We start from the raw sequence: 15,779 nt of genomic DNA on the forward strand, positions 1-15,779 counted from the left end.
GTGTTTGTTAGAGTGATATCATTCGCATGTCCTAGTTTGTTCGCTTAATATAGACTTTTATACTTAGGGACGTTTAAAGTGACTTCCGGTTCTGCGTGGTTTACTTGATGTAGCACTACTGATCTGTATTATACAGTATATCTGGAGAGCTCATTGGCGATGACTTGTGAAGCCACACGGCCGCCATATTGCCACTCGCAAGAAACACTTCTCGGACAAGCTTTTGCATTCGTGGTGAACTTATTTTATTAATTCGGATTGGACACAAATTTAGCCTTAAGTTGCCTTCATGTGCAGCTATTAACTGCACAAATCGCCAGTTCAAAGGCTGTGGACGAACATTTCACCTGTAAGTATGATTGAAATGTAGATTTACCGTGCTTACCAGGCATTGTATTCAGTGCAGTTAGCAAGCCAGTTTGCATACAATTGACCCGGCATGACCCTTCATTTGGATAAACAACAATTTTTTTTTTGCTGCTGAATGACTGATGTAAAAGGATTCATTCATATGATATGTTCTGGAAAATAATATTACTGAACATGCATACCGGTATGTTTGAGATTGCAAACAACTTATTGTCTTACCCAAAGCATATGGTTTTGTTTCAGTGTTGTTTTTTTTCTGTGTGTGTGTGTGTGTATGTGTTTATGGTTATTACACATTATGGTTATCACATATTATTCCTGTGGTTTTTGTTCAAAAATATTTCTATATCAGAAAAGAGGTTATTTCTATTTCATAACACAAACAAAAAAAATCAGCAAAATGTTAAATGATTTTAAAACTTGTCCAAAGTCACTCTCTTTTATGATTCATATTTTGTACAGATGAGAGCACAGTGAATTGTATGAAAGTAAGAAAAAAAAGTAAAGGATCATGACCATGGATTTTAGTGGAAAAAAGGGATGGGATATGCAGTTAAAATTAAAATCTCTTTCTAGAGGAGTAAAACTATGCATTGCTATAGGGCAGTGCTGAGCCAGGGTGCACAGTAGAATTTTGTCCCAAAGGCAATGAGAATTGGAAGGGGAAAAGTACATTTATTATAGCCAAAAGATAGAGAATAACGTATCAAATGGTTTTTAAGGGACGAAGGTTGCGTTACTTGAAGGAATGGGAGAATCTCCCCGCTTTTTAATGTAAAATATAGATGTTCTGCAAGCCTCTTCATCTGCTTTGTACACTATGTACGCTGTGCCAATGTAGTCGTGATGTGAGTTCTGTGGCTTCAGCGGCTTGCACGGCGGAGTGGAGTGAGCTATCCAGATATATAATACAGATCAGTGTGTAGCACATGCCAATGGCAACCTTCTTCGCGAAACATTATGAACTTCCTGTCCGATATGCGTTGAAGGGTGCTCTCGGTCTGCTTTGTCACCGAGTAAGTCCAGAAGAACTTTACATGCACATTAATGCACAAAAACCGTTAATAATGCACCTTGCGTTTGTTAGCGTGGAACAACGAGATTGCAGTTATTGTTAGCTGTTAGCTCTAGGCTAACAGCTGGCACGAATGCTGACGCTCATGCTAACGTAATCGATACCTTGCACTCTGGTAGTTAAACACATTATCATTGCTGTTCAAGCCACAGAATCGTTGCATGGATTGTCCTTTAATTATCCTTCCAGTAAGAGAAACTTATTAGCCTGACACGTAGCTCTTTTTAGCTTTATTTTTGGCAACAATATCTAATAGCAGATAATCACATATTTGCTGTATTTTAAGAAAAACAACTATCTTTCACTCATTGTAAAGGTGTGCTTCATCCTACTCTTTTTGTTAAAAAAAAAATAGGCCACACACTCAAGAAGGACATCCAGATGCAGGTGGATGGGGGTGGGAGTGATGTCCTAGTGAGGACCCTGGCGGCTGCGTTCCGAACCATTTGGACCCTGTCCTTGTTCCTTCGTCTCCCTGGCCGACGTGAAGACAATGCGCAAGATGATTGTAACAAACAGATTGTACAAAAAAGCTCCTGCACAATAATTTGCCTATAATCATTATATGTGATTGTTTTTTGTCATTGTGTAAAAAGTAACTTAATGAGATTCTTTAGTCCGAAAAGGCGAGTGGCGTTAATGGCTGTCACCCACAGCTGGTGCACAGACACATGCACGTCGTGTGCTATTTTGTCATTATTGTATAGTTTCTTGTTGTCTTTTATTTATCTATTTGTACTTAAGTTCTGTTGTGTTGATAAACATCTGTAAAAGAAACTGGAGTCTAGAATCCAATCACTGGGTGGTATGTTTTTAAATGTAACTTTATAAACTATCACGATGGGTGTTTGGTGGAAGACGCCTCTAGTCACGTAGGCAATGTGCCTCTCAAACTTTACAATTAAGCTACGGATGGGGACGATCCGAAAGGGTATCGATTTCGGCCTCCGACACCAGCGTAATTCACCGAAACTGTCCGATACCATATCCGATCCATACGCTATGTCCGTGCTTTAATGCCACCGGCTAGCTGGCTGTAGAATGTAATGCAGCGCGCTGTAGCAAGCGCGGCCTCCACGGCGGCAAATAAAGTACATTTCTCCCAAGTACCCATATCACTGAAGGACCACGATCGAGGACTAGCGATGCTAACCGCTAAGTGTTTCACTCTAGTCAGTTACTTTATGAGCCATAAAGAGTGGACGGTTAGAGTTGTACACTGCCTCACTTTAACTTAATTTACAACTTTACAGCAGGTACAATTCCCACATGTAAAAATAGCCGCGACTCTCTTTCGGTATAATGTCACACACAAAACCCTCCCCTGCAACCTGTGCTACGTCGAAGTATTCCCATCACAATCCTATTGTAACACTAAGCTAGCTTGAATGTGAAGTAGCAAAAATAAAATAATAAGTTCTTAGTATACAATAATAGAAGCCTAATTGAACCGCGTTACAGAGGAGAGTAAACAGCTATGAACAGCAAATTATCAAATAGATTAATAACAATCTATAGAGAGAATAATGTACAACAGATACAAAGACGAACTACATCGTCAACGGACACAGCCGAAAACCGGAAATGACGTATTACGCTACTGCATACGGCCGCAACAAAAGGAGGAGCCTTTGTAACTTGTAACCTCATTTGAAATGGGTTTATTATCACTTATGCGACATATAATATCAAGAGGCCGCACTGTTTTATTGGAATATGGGTTTTAGGCCGTATTGGTCATCCCTAATCACAACATGTCAGCTGCCTGCAAAAATTTTACACCTTCTCATTAAAAGGATTTCTTGTTTTTCTGACTTCCTATTCTGTCCTTGTGCTTTGCCTTTTGGAACATGCATACATACAGTACATTCGTACATATCACACTTGTCTATAGAGAGGAGTTTAATACAGTCTCATATAAAATAAACAACAAGAAAAATGACATTACAGCAAACACATGTAAAAACCTCACTCACTGAACCTTAAGATCCGTGCTGAGCCTCGAGTTGACAGACCAGCCTTTTAGCTCGACGCTGAACACTCATTCCGAGGGTCCAAATATTAAGAAAAAAAGTTGTAATTTAACGAGAAAAATTTGTAATCTTTATTATTATGACGAAAAATAATCACCTTTCTGTAGCATAAAGTTGAAATATTAAAGAACTAAGACATACTTTTTTAATGTTGGAATATTATGAGAAACAAAAGAAAACAACAAATAAAGTTGTATTCTTTTGGAAAAGTAGACTGCGTCAAAAAATTCAAATGTTACGAGAATAAAGTCAAAATATCATGGCAGTAAAGTCATAATTATGAGAAGAAATTTGAAACAATTGAAAAAAGAATAACAGCAGAAATGGAATTGTAATTTTACAAGAACACATTTTACAAGAATAACTCGTATTATTATGAGGAAAAATATTGTCATTTTAGTAGCATAGAGTTTTTTAGAACTATTAAAGAAAAATACTTTTTTAAAAGTCATAATAATATGAGAAACAAACAAATCAAAATAAAATTTAAATTTTCAGAAAATTAGGTTGTGGAAAAAGTTGCAACATGGGAATTATATGAAAGACTTGAAAAATAAATATAAAAAAATAATAGCAGAAATCGGAGAAAAAGTAGCTGTAATTTTATGAGAATAAAGTAAAAATATTTTGAGAAAAAAGTTGTATTCTAAGGAGGAAAAAAGTTAAAATTTTACAAGAATAAACTCGTAATAGTATGATAAAAAATAATGTCGTTTTAGTTGCATAGAGTTGAAATATTAAAGAAAAAAATGTTATTTTTTGTTTTAAATCGAAATATTATGAGAAACAAAACAAAATAAAATTGTAATTTGGGGAAAATTAGGTTGTGGAAAAAAGTTAGAATATTATGAAAAAAAAGTAAAAATATTATGCGAATAAAGTCATAATATTACAAGAAGAAGATTTACAAAAAGAAAGTTCTAATAGTTGGAAAATGTAAAAAAAAAATAATAATAAAAATGGAAAAAGCTATAATTTTCCGAGAAGTCCTACCCTAATGAGAAAAAAATTAAAATTTTACAAGAATAAAGTCATAACACTATGAGGAAAAATAATGTCATCTTAGTAGCACAGAGTTGAAATATTAAAGTAATTTTTAAAAATCTGCAATATAATGCGAAATAAGCAAAATAAAATAAATTTTTGGAAAATTAGGTTGAGCAAAAAGTGATAATATTATGGGAATATAGTCATAATATTATGAGAGGAAAATGTACAAGGCTCCAGCATGCCCCCGCGACCCTAATGAGGATGAAGCGGTATAGAAAATGGATGGATGGATGGATGGAAAATGTACAAAGATTGTGTATGGAGAAAGTTGAAACGTGGAGCAAAAATGGGAAAAAAAAAAGAGTAAAGAGCGAAGTTGATATTAATAAAAGGCTTTTTCAGCAATATGACAAAGCTGAGATGCTGTTTTGTCTTGAAATACTGTGGTGTGAAAAAGTGTTTGTCCCCTTACTGACTTCTTATTGTTTTGCATGTTTGTCACACTTAAATGTTTCAGTTGGGCCCCCCTTAGCAGCAACAACTGCAATCAAGCGTTTGTGATAACTTGCAATGAGTCTCTTCCAGCGCTGGGGAGGAATTTTGGCCCACTCATCTTTGCAGAATTGTTGTCATTCAGCCACATTGGAGGCTTTTCCAGCATGAAGCGCCTTTTTAAGGTCATGCCACAGCATCTCAATAGGATTCAGGTCAGGACTTTGACTAGGCCACTCCAAAGTCTTCATTTTGTTTTTCTTCATCCATTCAGAGGTGGACTTGCTGGTGTGTTTTGGATCATTGTCCTGCTGCAGAACCCAAGTTGGTTTCAGCTTGAGGTCACCAACAGATGGACGGACATTCTCCTTCAGCAGAATTCATGCTTCCATTTATCACAGCAAGTCTTTCAGGTCCTGAAGCAGCAAAACAGTCCCAGACCGTCACACTACCACCACCATATTTTACTGTTGGTATGATGTTCTTTTTCTGAAATGCGGCGTTACTTTTACGCCAGATGTAATGGGACTCACACCTTCCAAAAAGTTCAACTTTTGTTTCGTCAGACCACAAGTTGTTTTCTGGCAAAATTGAGAAGAGGTCTTTTGTGACCTCTTGGATGTGTCGTCGCTGCGCTCTTGGGGTCATTTTGGCTGGCCGGCCACTCCTGGGAAGGTTCACCACTGTTCCATTTTTTTGCCATTTGTGGATAATGGCTCTCACTGTGGTTTGCTGGAGTCCCAAAGCTTTAAAAATGGCTTTACAACCTTTCCAGACTGATAGATCTCAATTAATCTCGGTTAAGTTATGTTTAATTGGGGGGGAATCAGTTTTTCACACAGGGCCATGTAGGTTTGGATTTCTTTTCTCCCTTAATAATAAAAAGTTTCATTTCATATCTACATGTGTTGCTTTACATAGCAAAGTGGCAAAACTGCATCCTTTTCATTTTCACTGTGTGGCCCTCGCTGGAAAACGCTGGATGGCAAACAGGTGGGATTACGAGTCAAGCTGTCATCATAAATTCCTTTATCCAGGCTCTCACCAAAATGCAATCATTGCCAAACTGTGTCTTCTGGGAGCTTTGATGTGAATAAAAAAGTGGAAAGTGGTTATTTGTGTTGTGCCGTTTGGGCATTAAGGTCCTTGCTAACAGTCGCATACCCACACACACTGACATGTCGTTTATGAGTCAATACGGAAATCACTTTCCTTCTCTTCACGTGGGACTTCCCCTTTCTACCTAGCGCTGATCTTACCTCTGGGAGGCCCCACCCTCCACCTTGAGGCTCCAGCATTCCCTTTGTAATTGAATCAGAGAATGAGTCACTATTATTATCTTATCTTTCAAATCTGACATTTTTTTAATAAACGTATGTGGTTTTTATAGGACAAGCAGTCTAGACCATGGATGAATGGATGTGGGTTTTTTATTGCCGCCGTTTTATTCGAGCTCCAGTCCAACTTCAACCTGAATTGCCTGACGCCACGAGGACAGCGAAATTCCACTCAAGGCAAACGAAAAAGGAAAACGAAAAAGGAAAACTGGTCTTGTCTACTGTTTATAAAAGCTGGGGCACGGCCCTCAAAAGCCAAAGGAAGCAAAACCCATTCTGAAAGAAGATGCTTAGAATGCCGGCCTGTAGTTGCGTGCTCCTGCTGAGCCTGATGAGCGCTGCGGCTGCCTCGGGATGCTGGTGGATGGACAACAGATTTAACACCTACCACGAAGAGTCTCTCAAGCTCTTGGACCAAATGGTAAGTCCATGTCTCTCGGGGGTCGGTTGTCCTCACACTCAACAGACGTCTGACAATGATGAGGAAATGTTGTGTTTTTGTTTGCTTGTGTGTGTGCAGGCTGCCAATACGACAGAGGATGCGGAGAATCCTGTGGCTTTCCCCAAACATGTGTACGAGAGGGCGGCCGAAGCATCGGTAAGTCAGCTGGAACGCATTCTTTCTGCTTTTTTGTTCATTTACTCCAAATGTTGGCATATATGCCGACACTCTTTACCCTCAAGACCACTTTGGTCCCATTGACTCCCATTATAACCACCAGTTTTACATAGCCTTGCCTTCTAAATGAAGGGAAAACGAGTTTTAGGCGGGATACTTTTGGAAAGTATTGACATGTTGGTGACGGAAAAGAGCGAGGGGTTGTTATATAAAATGTAACACAAATGCTAACATTTACACCAGGGGTGTTTAAACGTTTTCCACCATACTGAAAACTCCAAGAATGAGGGGCAACGTTTTCATGTTTTAACCCAACCCATGTAAATATGCTGAAACGCTTGTTATGTTTAGAAAAGAAAGCTTTGTTTTATCGGGGGCGAGCATATTATGTATGAATGAACTTTTTCTCCTTATGTTAGACTTTTTTGCCGCTTTTTCCATTTTTACTGTTTTTATTTTTTTTACAAATATTTCAACTTCCTCCTCGATATTTTGACTTCATTATCATAATATTATAACTTTTACCCAACCTAAATGTCCTAAAATTGCAACTTTATTCTTTTTTTCTCATGATAAAAAAATACAGGTTTAGTATTTAATATTATAACTTTGTTTTCCTAATAATTTGTCTTTATTCTTGGAAAATTACTGCTCTGTTTTCCGTTTTTGCTGTTGTTTTTTTTTTATTTTCTTGTTTATCTTTAGAATGTGTTGAGGGCCAATAAAAAATCCGCTTTGGGCCGTAAATGGCCCCTGGGCTGCGCTTTGTACACCCCTGTAGTACACAATTAACCCCTCTACGGTTGGCTCTGAAGATGTGATGCGGTGAAAGTGAAAGGAAAATATATTTACGGGCCTGCAATGTGTAGCAGAGCAGCCACTCATTGCTGCCGTCAGTCCCCCAAAGTTAGCGTGTTGCTATTTTAGCCAATTTCCTCGTATTAAATTGCTTACATTTACATGACATGGCGCAATATCAGGATGGAAATGCGCTTTTGGTACTTTGCTACTACCTTGCTAGGCGCTAGCATTAGCACTGTAGCATTTTGCATGTCATATTTTAGCACTTTAGCAAGCATCTATTGAGGCAAGATATGCTCCTGTGTCATGACAATGTAGCCATGCAGGTTGCTAGCATTGGTAGCATTGTTAGCATTTCCTTTTGCAGAGGTTAGCAACAGGCAGCAGGCCCATTCAAAATTCCCGCGGGGATTTTTCTAGTTGCATATATTTTATTACACTTTTAAAACAGGAAGCACTTTGGTGAAAAGTGTAAGTTCATTTTGAAGGGACCTCAAAAGCATCATTTCTAACTGGACGTCCTCACCATGGGTTCACAGGTTGCGGACCGTCTGGCTTTGGTGGTGCAGATCCTGCAGGAGGTGGGGGACCTGTTTGACCAGAAAAACACGTCTTCTTCTGCATGGGACGAAAGGACACTGGACAGCTTTCTCAACATCATCCACGAGGAGAAAAGCGGCCTGCAATCTTGTGTAAGTAGGCCACGCCCGCCACGCTTTGTACATGAAGATGATGTGACGTGCTCTGACGCCATTGTCGAACTGCAGCTTGACAGAACGCATGGGAAGACTCAGAACGGCAAAGGCAAAAACCGCAAGCTGTGCTCATATTTCACGCGACTGTCACGCAGCGTTCTCAAAGGAAAGGTGAGTGTGTGTCTGCTCTAGACCTTCTGCATCTACAGTATAGCTGCCGCGCACATGCTAACATGCTAACATCTCACGTCTGCAGCAGCACAGTGCGGAGGCCTGGGAGATGATCAGGAAAGAAGTTCAAATGCATCTTTTCCAAGCCAGCCGGCTCATTCCGACCAAGACTTCCAAGTGACGACGATGCCATCCTGCACATCACTTCTACCTAATTTTGCTACAAAATAATAGATTTATTTATTTGTATTTATGGAATGGGGAGGGGGGGTATTTATAGAAATAAATTAATATATTTTGTCTAATGTATGCATTGTGAATGTGCACTGAAATACACTTTTAAACCAAATCTAGATTTGTTTGCTGTTTTTGTTGCCTGACCCGACCTCGACACGCCACACGGCCATGATCCTTATTCTCGCTACAGTAGAAAGTTATTCAAATAGAACAATTCTCAATTAGGTTCACTCAGGCTGACAACCTAACCATACAGAAATTGTTATGATGAAATGAATGAATAAATAATACATGAATACATATGATTATTGTATCATTATTAGTATTATTAAATGTGTTTACAACAGCGACAACAGTGAGTGCACAATCTTGATGATTTATTAGTAATTAGTATATATAAAATATGAACTGTGATTAATAATAATTATTAGTAATTATTATTATTATTTTTAGAATGATTCTGTAAATCTAACTTTTTTAGATAGTATATTTAAAATTTGCTTACAACAGTGATTGTCATTTATGCATTTATTATTATTATTATTGTTTTATTGGAATATAATATTCTATTTGTTTATCATAGTAATGGTACAAAATATCTACTGTGTTATTAAAATAAATGGATTAGAACAATCCTCAAATGTTATTATTATTACTCTATTAGTCCAAGTGTGTGTTCTTCTTGGAACTTCTATTATTATTGGTCATTCATTAATTATTGATTCATGTATTCATTTGTATGTATTTTTGGTTTATTTCTTTTGTATTGTTTATTTTTTAAAGATATAAGCATATTTGAGCTTTTAGATCGTAAGTTCGTCTTTTTAGATAAGTTAATAACATAACATTGAATTCTATGATAAAACTAATTCATCATGAATACAAATAATAAATAATACATTCCTAAAAATTATTACAATTAAATGTCTTTACAACAGCAACAACAGCGAGTGAATAATCATTATTGTTTATTAGGAAAAATTACTGTACAAGAATTATTTTGGAATTATTCTGTAAATCCATTTCAAATTTTGCTTAGTTTAAATAAATACATTTGTGTATATATATATATATATATATATATATATATATATATATATATATATATATATATATATATATATATATACACAGCATAAAGTGTGTATATTTATATATATTTTTTGTTTGTTTGTTTGTTTTTTTTAAATAAAGATGTTGCAGCAAGAAGACTATTTCCCAAAATATGATTTTATTATTATTATTTCAATAACATATTTGCATTTTATATGTTGAAATGCTTTTGTATACACAGCAATTCCTTGCCACTTCACCCTTCGAATTTGACGAATTTGATCAGTTTAAAAAAAAAGAAGTTCATTAATAAATCGGTGCTGTTAAGTGGTTGAATAAAGCCTATTATTAGTCAAAAAATATATGCTTATTGAAGCAAATTTTACGTATTTTTTGCCTAAATGAAGCATTTTCAGGCATACAAATGGCTAAATGAAATAAAATACAAATATAAGGCATTCAGAAGATGCATTCAAAGACGTTATGATGATATGTAGTATTCTACACTGGTCACTAGGTGGCAGTAATGTTACATTGATGAGACTATAGCCACTGCAGGAAGTACTGTACGGAAACAGGAAGTAAAAAATGAACAAGGAACTCTCCCAATGCTAACATGTATGTCTTATGTCTTATTGTCTCTTATTATGTCTCCTATATCGTGTAATAGGAGTGTAAAGGTGACTATAGGGGTGTTATTTCCTGTCTAGAGGGCTCTAATCATGTTAAAAGGAGATGATAATATACGGCTACGAGCACTGACTAGTTTGATGTGTGAAATGAAAGCACTTCCTGTAGAGTTTGTAGAAGGATCAAACAGGAGAGAAAACACAATAATCATCACAACGACCTCTGCTCAAGGTGAAATGCCAGCATCATTCCCACGGGGCCTCGGCGGCTTCAGTGACCTGAGCGTACAGCGACAGCTCCTCGTAGAAGTCTCCTTCGTTCGCCTCCAAGACCAAGCCCTGCACGCACACGTTCAGATCGTCATTGGATCTCTTCAGACAGGTGCACCTGACCATGTGCAGCGTATCGCAAACCTCGTAGATGTGATCAATTTCAGGCTCCTCGTAGATGAGCTCTCCGCTTTTCAGCTGCGGACAAACAAGGATGGATGGCAAACAGAGAAACAGCGCCGGTCAAAAGTTTTGACTTCATTTTTTGTGGCGCCCCCTTTTGGGTTGATGTCAAAATGCTTTGGAAGGCATGCTAGCATACACGTAATACAGAAAGCCTCAGTGTTTTATCATCATTAAACAAATGCTCAGTGACTTATGGGAAATTAGTTACACGGTTTGCTTTGCGGCGGCCATGTTTTTCAGTTCATCTCGATTCAGCTAAACACCCTGAAGTTGCAGTGACTGTTTTGTAGGACACGTGCTCCACTTGAATTTCAAGTCGATCCGACTCATGGGGGTCAAACTCTGGGGTTTAATAACCTCGCCACCATGTGGTGTATTTGTCAGGTGCAAGTTTTGGCAAACTGTCACCCCGTTTGTGTGTAGGGGTTCAGCAGCAGAAGCGTTAGCTTGCACACTCACGGGCAATTAGTTAAGTGCCCCTGCAAAGACGTGTTGCTTCACGGCGGCCATGTTTTTCAACCAACCGCGCTCAAATTTGACTAGCATGTGCTCGCTAGTCCCCTCAAGGGGCGTACTAAATTTGGTGGCGATTTGGCTAAACACCCTGAAGTTACAGCGGGTTGTTTTTGTAGAGTGCCTTGAGCTGTATGAAAACTCTTGAGTTGATCTGACTTATACGTTTTAATAACAGCACCACCGTGTGGCGTATTTGTCTGACAAATAATGGCACAGGCAACACAGACGGGGAGCATGTTTTGACAAATTTTGACCCTCTTGTGTGCAGCGGTTCAGTCGTAGAAGAGCTAGCTTACACAGTTATTGGCAATGAGTTCAGTGCCCATGCAAAGACATTTTGCTTCACGGCGGCCATGTTTTCCAGCTAATCTCGCTCAGATTTGACACGCATGTGTTCGTCAGTGCCACAAAGGTGTGTGCCAAATTTGGTGGTGATTTGCCCAAACACTTTAACGTTACAGTGGGTTGCTTTGTTACGGGTGCTCTGCTGTGTGAGAAATTTTCGAGTGAATCCCACTTATAAATGTTAATAACAGCACCACCGTGTGGTGTATTTGTCAGAAAAATAATAGCACAGCTAACACAGTAGGGCTGAATGTTTGGACAAATTTAAATCCTTTTGTGTGCAGCGGTTCAGGAGTAGAAGAGTTAGTTTACACACTTATGGGCAATTAGTTAAGTGCCCCTGCAAAGACATTTTGCTTCAAGGTGGCCATGTTTTTTAATCAATCTCGCTCAAATTTTCCGCACATGTGCGCAGCAGTCTCCTAAAGGTGTGCACCAAATTTGGTGGTGATTTGGCTAAACACCCTGAAGTTACAGTGGGTTACACTTACGGGCAATTAGTTAAGTGCCCCCGCAAAGACGTTTTGCTTCACGGCGGCCATGTTTTTCAACCAATCGCGCTCAAATTTTAATAGCATGTGCTCGTTAGTCCCCTAAAGGGGCGTACTAAATTTTGTGGTGATTTGGCTAAACACCCTGAAGTTACAGTGGGTTGTTTTTGTTGTATGCCTTGAGCTGTGTGAAAACTTTTGAGTCGATCTGACTTAAAAAATGTTAATAACAGCGCCACCGTGTGGTGTATTTGTCAGGAAAAATAAAAGCACAGGCAACACAGTAGGGGTGCATGTTTTCACAAATTTACATCCTTTTGTGTGCAGCGGTTCAGGAGTACAAGAGCTAGTTTACACACGTATGGGCAATTAGTCAAGTGCCCCTGCAAAGAAGTTTTGCTTCACGGCGGCCATGTTTTTTAATCAATCTTGCTCAAATTTTACACACATGTGCTCGTCAGTGCCCCAAAGGTGCGTATCAAATTTGGCGAAACACCTTAAATGCAAAGCGTGTTGTGCTGTGTGGGAAATTCTTGAGTTGATCTCACTTCAAAACTTAAAAACCGTGTGCTGTATTCATCAAAAAAACAATAACACAGGCAACACAGTAGGTGTGCATGTTTTGACAAATTTTCACCCTTTTGTGTGCAGCGGTTCAGGACTAGAAGAGTTTCACAGCTCCAGTAACACATTGATTGCCGCTCATACCAAATTAAAGCTAATGGTTTAAAGCTAATGGTTTAAAGCTAAGCTGCGGCGTATTCGCTAAGCTAGCAAAGACGATTGTGTAGCTCTAAGTTTTGCTCTTCTTCGGCTTTGAATGCAAACATAGGAAACAAATCCCAAACATACAGTGTTAAAAATGTTTTGTTTGTAAAAATCAGCTCACCAATTTGCGGTGGCGTTGAAGTAACGCGGCGGCAAAGACAGAAAGCATCAGCGCTTGCATGATGATGAGACCGTCCTTCATCTTGCTTTGGTGCGCGGCCCGGGCTCTGTTCACGGGTCCTGTGGGTGACAACTTTTCATAGGTTTGCGTCATTTATGCACGCACAACTTGTAGCGACGACCTACTGGCAACCTGCAGCTGAGTGCCCGCCCCCCACGTGTTGTTGATCTTGCAGAAGTAGACTCCGCTGTCTTTCACGGACAAATCCGCCAGGATGAGGAAGGCGTTCCGGGTCAGATCTTTGTGCCGAGTGATGGCTCCCTGCAGCATCTGCCTTTCAGACACAGCCAGGTCGTACTCGGAGGCCTTGTACCAGTCCACGTGGGCCGCCAGGTGTTGCTTGGAGGACACGCAGTAGATGGTCACGAACCGACCGGGGCTGATGCCGTAGAAACGCGGCTTCTGGGACACGACGAGGTCACGACTCACGGCGTCTGTGCACGCAAAAGACGGTCATTTAAGTCATGAATGACATTTTTTACTTTATTTTTTGGGGAAATGAACGCTTACACACTAATATGATACGATTTTATACTTATATAAACCACAAAGCATGCTGGGTAACTTCCTGTTGGGGAAGTGTGCACATTCCCAGCATGCTTTGTGCATTTTATAGTTGTTTTTTTTTGTTGTTTATGAAAGGCCATAACAGAATGAAGATGATGAGGACCAAAGTGATTTTTATTTGTATTTTTTATTCATTTCTTACATTATTTTTTTTAAAAAGTAATACATTTATTTTTGTTATTTTTTTAAATTAAAATTCTAAGTAAAAATTATTAAAATGGTATAATAAATACGATTTATTATCTAAAAACAACTAAAATATGCTTATAAGATCACAATATAAAAATACAAAATAAAGAATGCATGATTTAAATTTATATTTAATTTTTATTAATTTATTTTTTAAATAATAAAAATAATTTTCATACATTTATTTCTTATTTTATTTTTCAGAATTAAAATTAAAGTAACAATTATTAAAATATTATAATAAATGCAATTTATTAATCTAAAACCAACTAAAATATGCTTATATTATTACAATATAAATATACAAAGAGAATAATTTTAATTTACATCAATTGAATGTGAATTCAAATTCATTTTAATTTAATTTGAATTTGTTTTTATTTCCATTTATTTTAATTAAAATTAATTAAATTAAACATTTATTTTGCATTTCATTTTTTTTAATCAAAATTATTCAAATGTTATACTTTTTAGTCTCGAAAAACAACAAAAATATGTCCATGTCATTAAATATAAAAAATACAAAATAAAGAACAAAGAATTTAAATTTGTGTTACATTTTTTTATTTTTTATATATTTATTTTATTTATTTATTTATTTTTATTTAATAAATTGAAATTTATTTTTCAAATTAAAAATAATGGGGTTTTTTTACATTTAAATTAAAGTAAAAATGATCAAAATCTGCTTATATCATGACAGTATAAAAATATAAAATAAAGAATGACAATTTTTTATTTAATTTCAATTATTTGTAATTTAATACCTTAAAAAATGCATGTTTGGGTTAATTTTTTTAATCATTTTTATGTTGAGTGTTGATGATAATTACTATTACCATTATTGCTTATATGAAATAATGTAATTCGTAGAGTTAAAATGAAAACAGTAATAATAAAAAGAGGCTAACTTCCTCTTTTCTCCAGATGGGCCGGAAGTGATGCTCGCTAGCATGGAGGAGGCCAAAAATAACACGCCAAATAAGTGCACGCACAGACAAAAGACTTTTTCAGTGAAATAATAACTGAAATACACGTTGCTAGCTTATTGCTAGGATATGAAATACATTTGATTTACCTGACATGTTGATCAGCGTTGCGGCACACAGTGCAGACAGGAGCCAGAGCATGATGGCATGCAAAGACGATAAAATATAAAATATAATAATATAATATATATAAAATATAAAATATAATATAACTTTATTTAACAAATTTAAATATAATATAACTTTATTTAGCTAAATCCTGCAACAAAAGGCGTGGAGAAGTCCAAGTCTGCAGTCGTGAGGACGAGGAAAAGAAGAAATGAATGCAGAACACTTTCACTACACCGTGGAGGCAAAGTCAGGGGTGGAGCTGCAAACACCCAAACACTCCACGTCATCATTGAAAAACAAAACAGTAAAATCTCCATGGCTTTTCATGTTATTCAAAAAGATTCAGTTAGCATTAGAGGCCGCACGGTAGCTCTCTAAAGGTCAAAAGATGCCATTAAAATATATTGCATATCAAGTAGAAATGGTTAAAAATAAATAAATAAATAAATAAATAACAGTGGACAGTAAAAAAAATGAAATAAAAGCAAATTAAAAACAACTTTAAAAATGGTACACAAATTGTGGAACAGTTCTGGAAAAGTTTCTCCAAATAAAATGAGAATTTCGGTAATTTCAATTTTAAATGCCATTTTATTAATCACTTTAATTTTTTTTAAAAGAAACTACTATTTTAGCTATTTTTAAAATTTCAACTACTGTATAAC

General features: G+C 37.0%; 2 protein-coding genes and 1 long non-coding RNA gene across 3 annotated transcripts; 2 read left to right on the top strand and 1 right to left on the bottom strand.

Moving 5' to 3' along the window:
• Window positions 1–1,278: 1,278 nt before the first annotated feature.
• Window positions 1,279–2,221, top strand: LOC129168209 (uncharacterized). Its single transcript, XR_008566230.1, has 2 exons — window positions 1,279–1,385; window positions 1,800–2,221. It is a non-coding gene; the product is annotated as an uncharacterized LOC129168209 (long non-coding RNA).
• Window positions 2,222–6,513: 4,292 nt separating this feature from the next.
• Window positions 6,514–8,775, top strand: LOC129168107 (interferon a3-like). Its single transcript, XM_054753002.1, has 5 exons — window positions 6,514–6,717; window positions 6,817–6,894; window positions 8,256–8,408; window positions 8,484–8,582; window positions 8,668–8,775. The coding sequence occupies exons 1-5, from the start codon at window positions 6,583–6,585 to the stop codon at window positions 8,761–8,763; spliced, it is 561 nt and encodes a 186-aa protein (XP_054608977.1). The 5' UTR covers window positions 6,514–6,582; the 3' UTR covers window positions 8,764–8,775.
• A 1,320-nt stretch (window positions 8,776–10,095) lies between these two features.
• On the bottom strand, window positions 10,096–15,299 carry cd79b (CD79b molecule, immunoglobulin-associated beta). Its single transcript, XM_054753003.1, has 5 exons — window positions 15,093–15,299; window positions 13,384–13,692; window positions 13,199–13,317; window positions 10,916–10,969; window positions 10,096–10,840 (listed from the first exon to the last, which is right to left on the bottom strand). The coding sequence occupies exons 1-5, from the start codon at window positions 15,142–15,144 to the stop codon at window positions 10,748–10,750; spliced, it is 627 nt and encodes a 208-aa protein (XP_054608978.1). The 5' UTR covers window positions 15,145–15,299; the 3' UTR covers window positions 10,096–10,747.
• Between the last annotated feature and the right edge of the window lie 480 nt (window positions 15,300–15,779).

Source organism: Dunckerocampus dactyliophorus, chromosome 15 (genome assembly GCF_027744805.1).
Source record: "Dunckerocampus dactyliophorus isolate RoL2022-P2 chromosome 15, RoL_Ddac_1.1, whole genome shotgun sequence".
NCBI lineage: Eukaryota > Metazoa > Chordata > Actinopteri > Syngnathiformes > Syngnathidae > Dunckerocampus > Dunckerocampus dactyliophorus.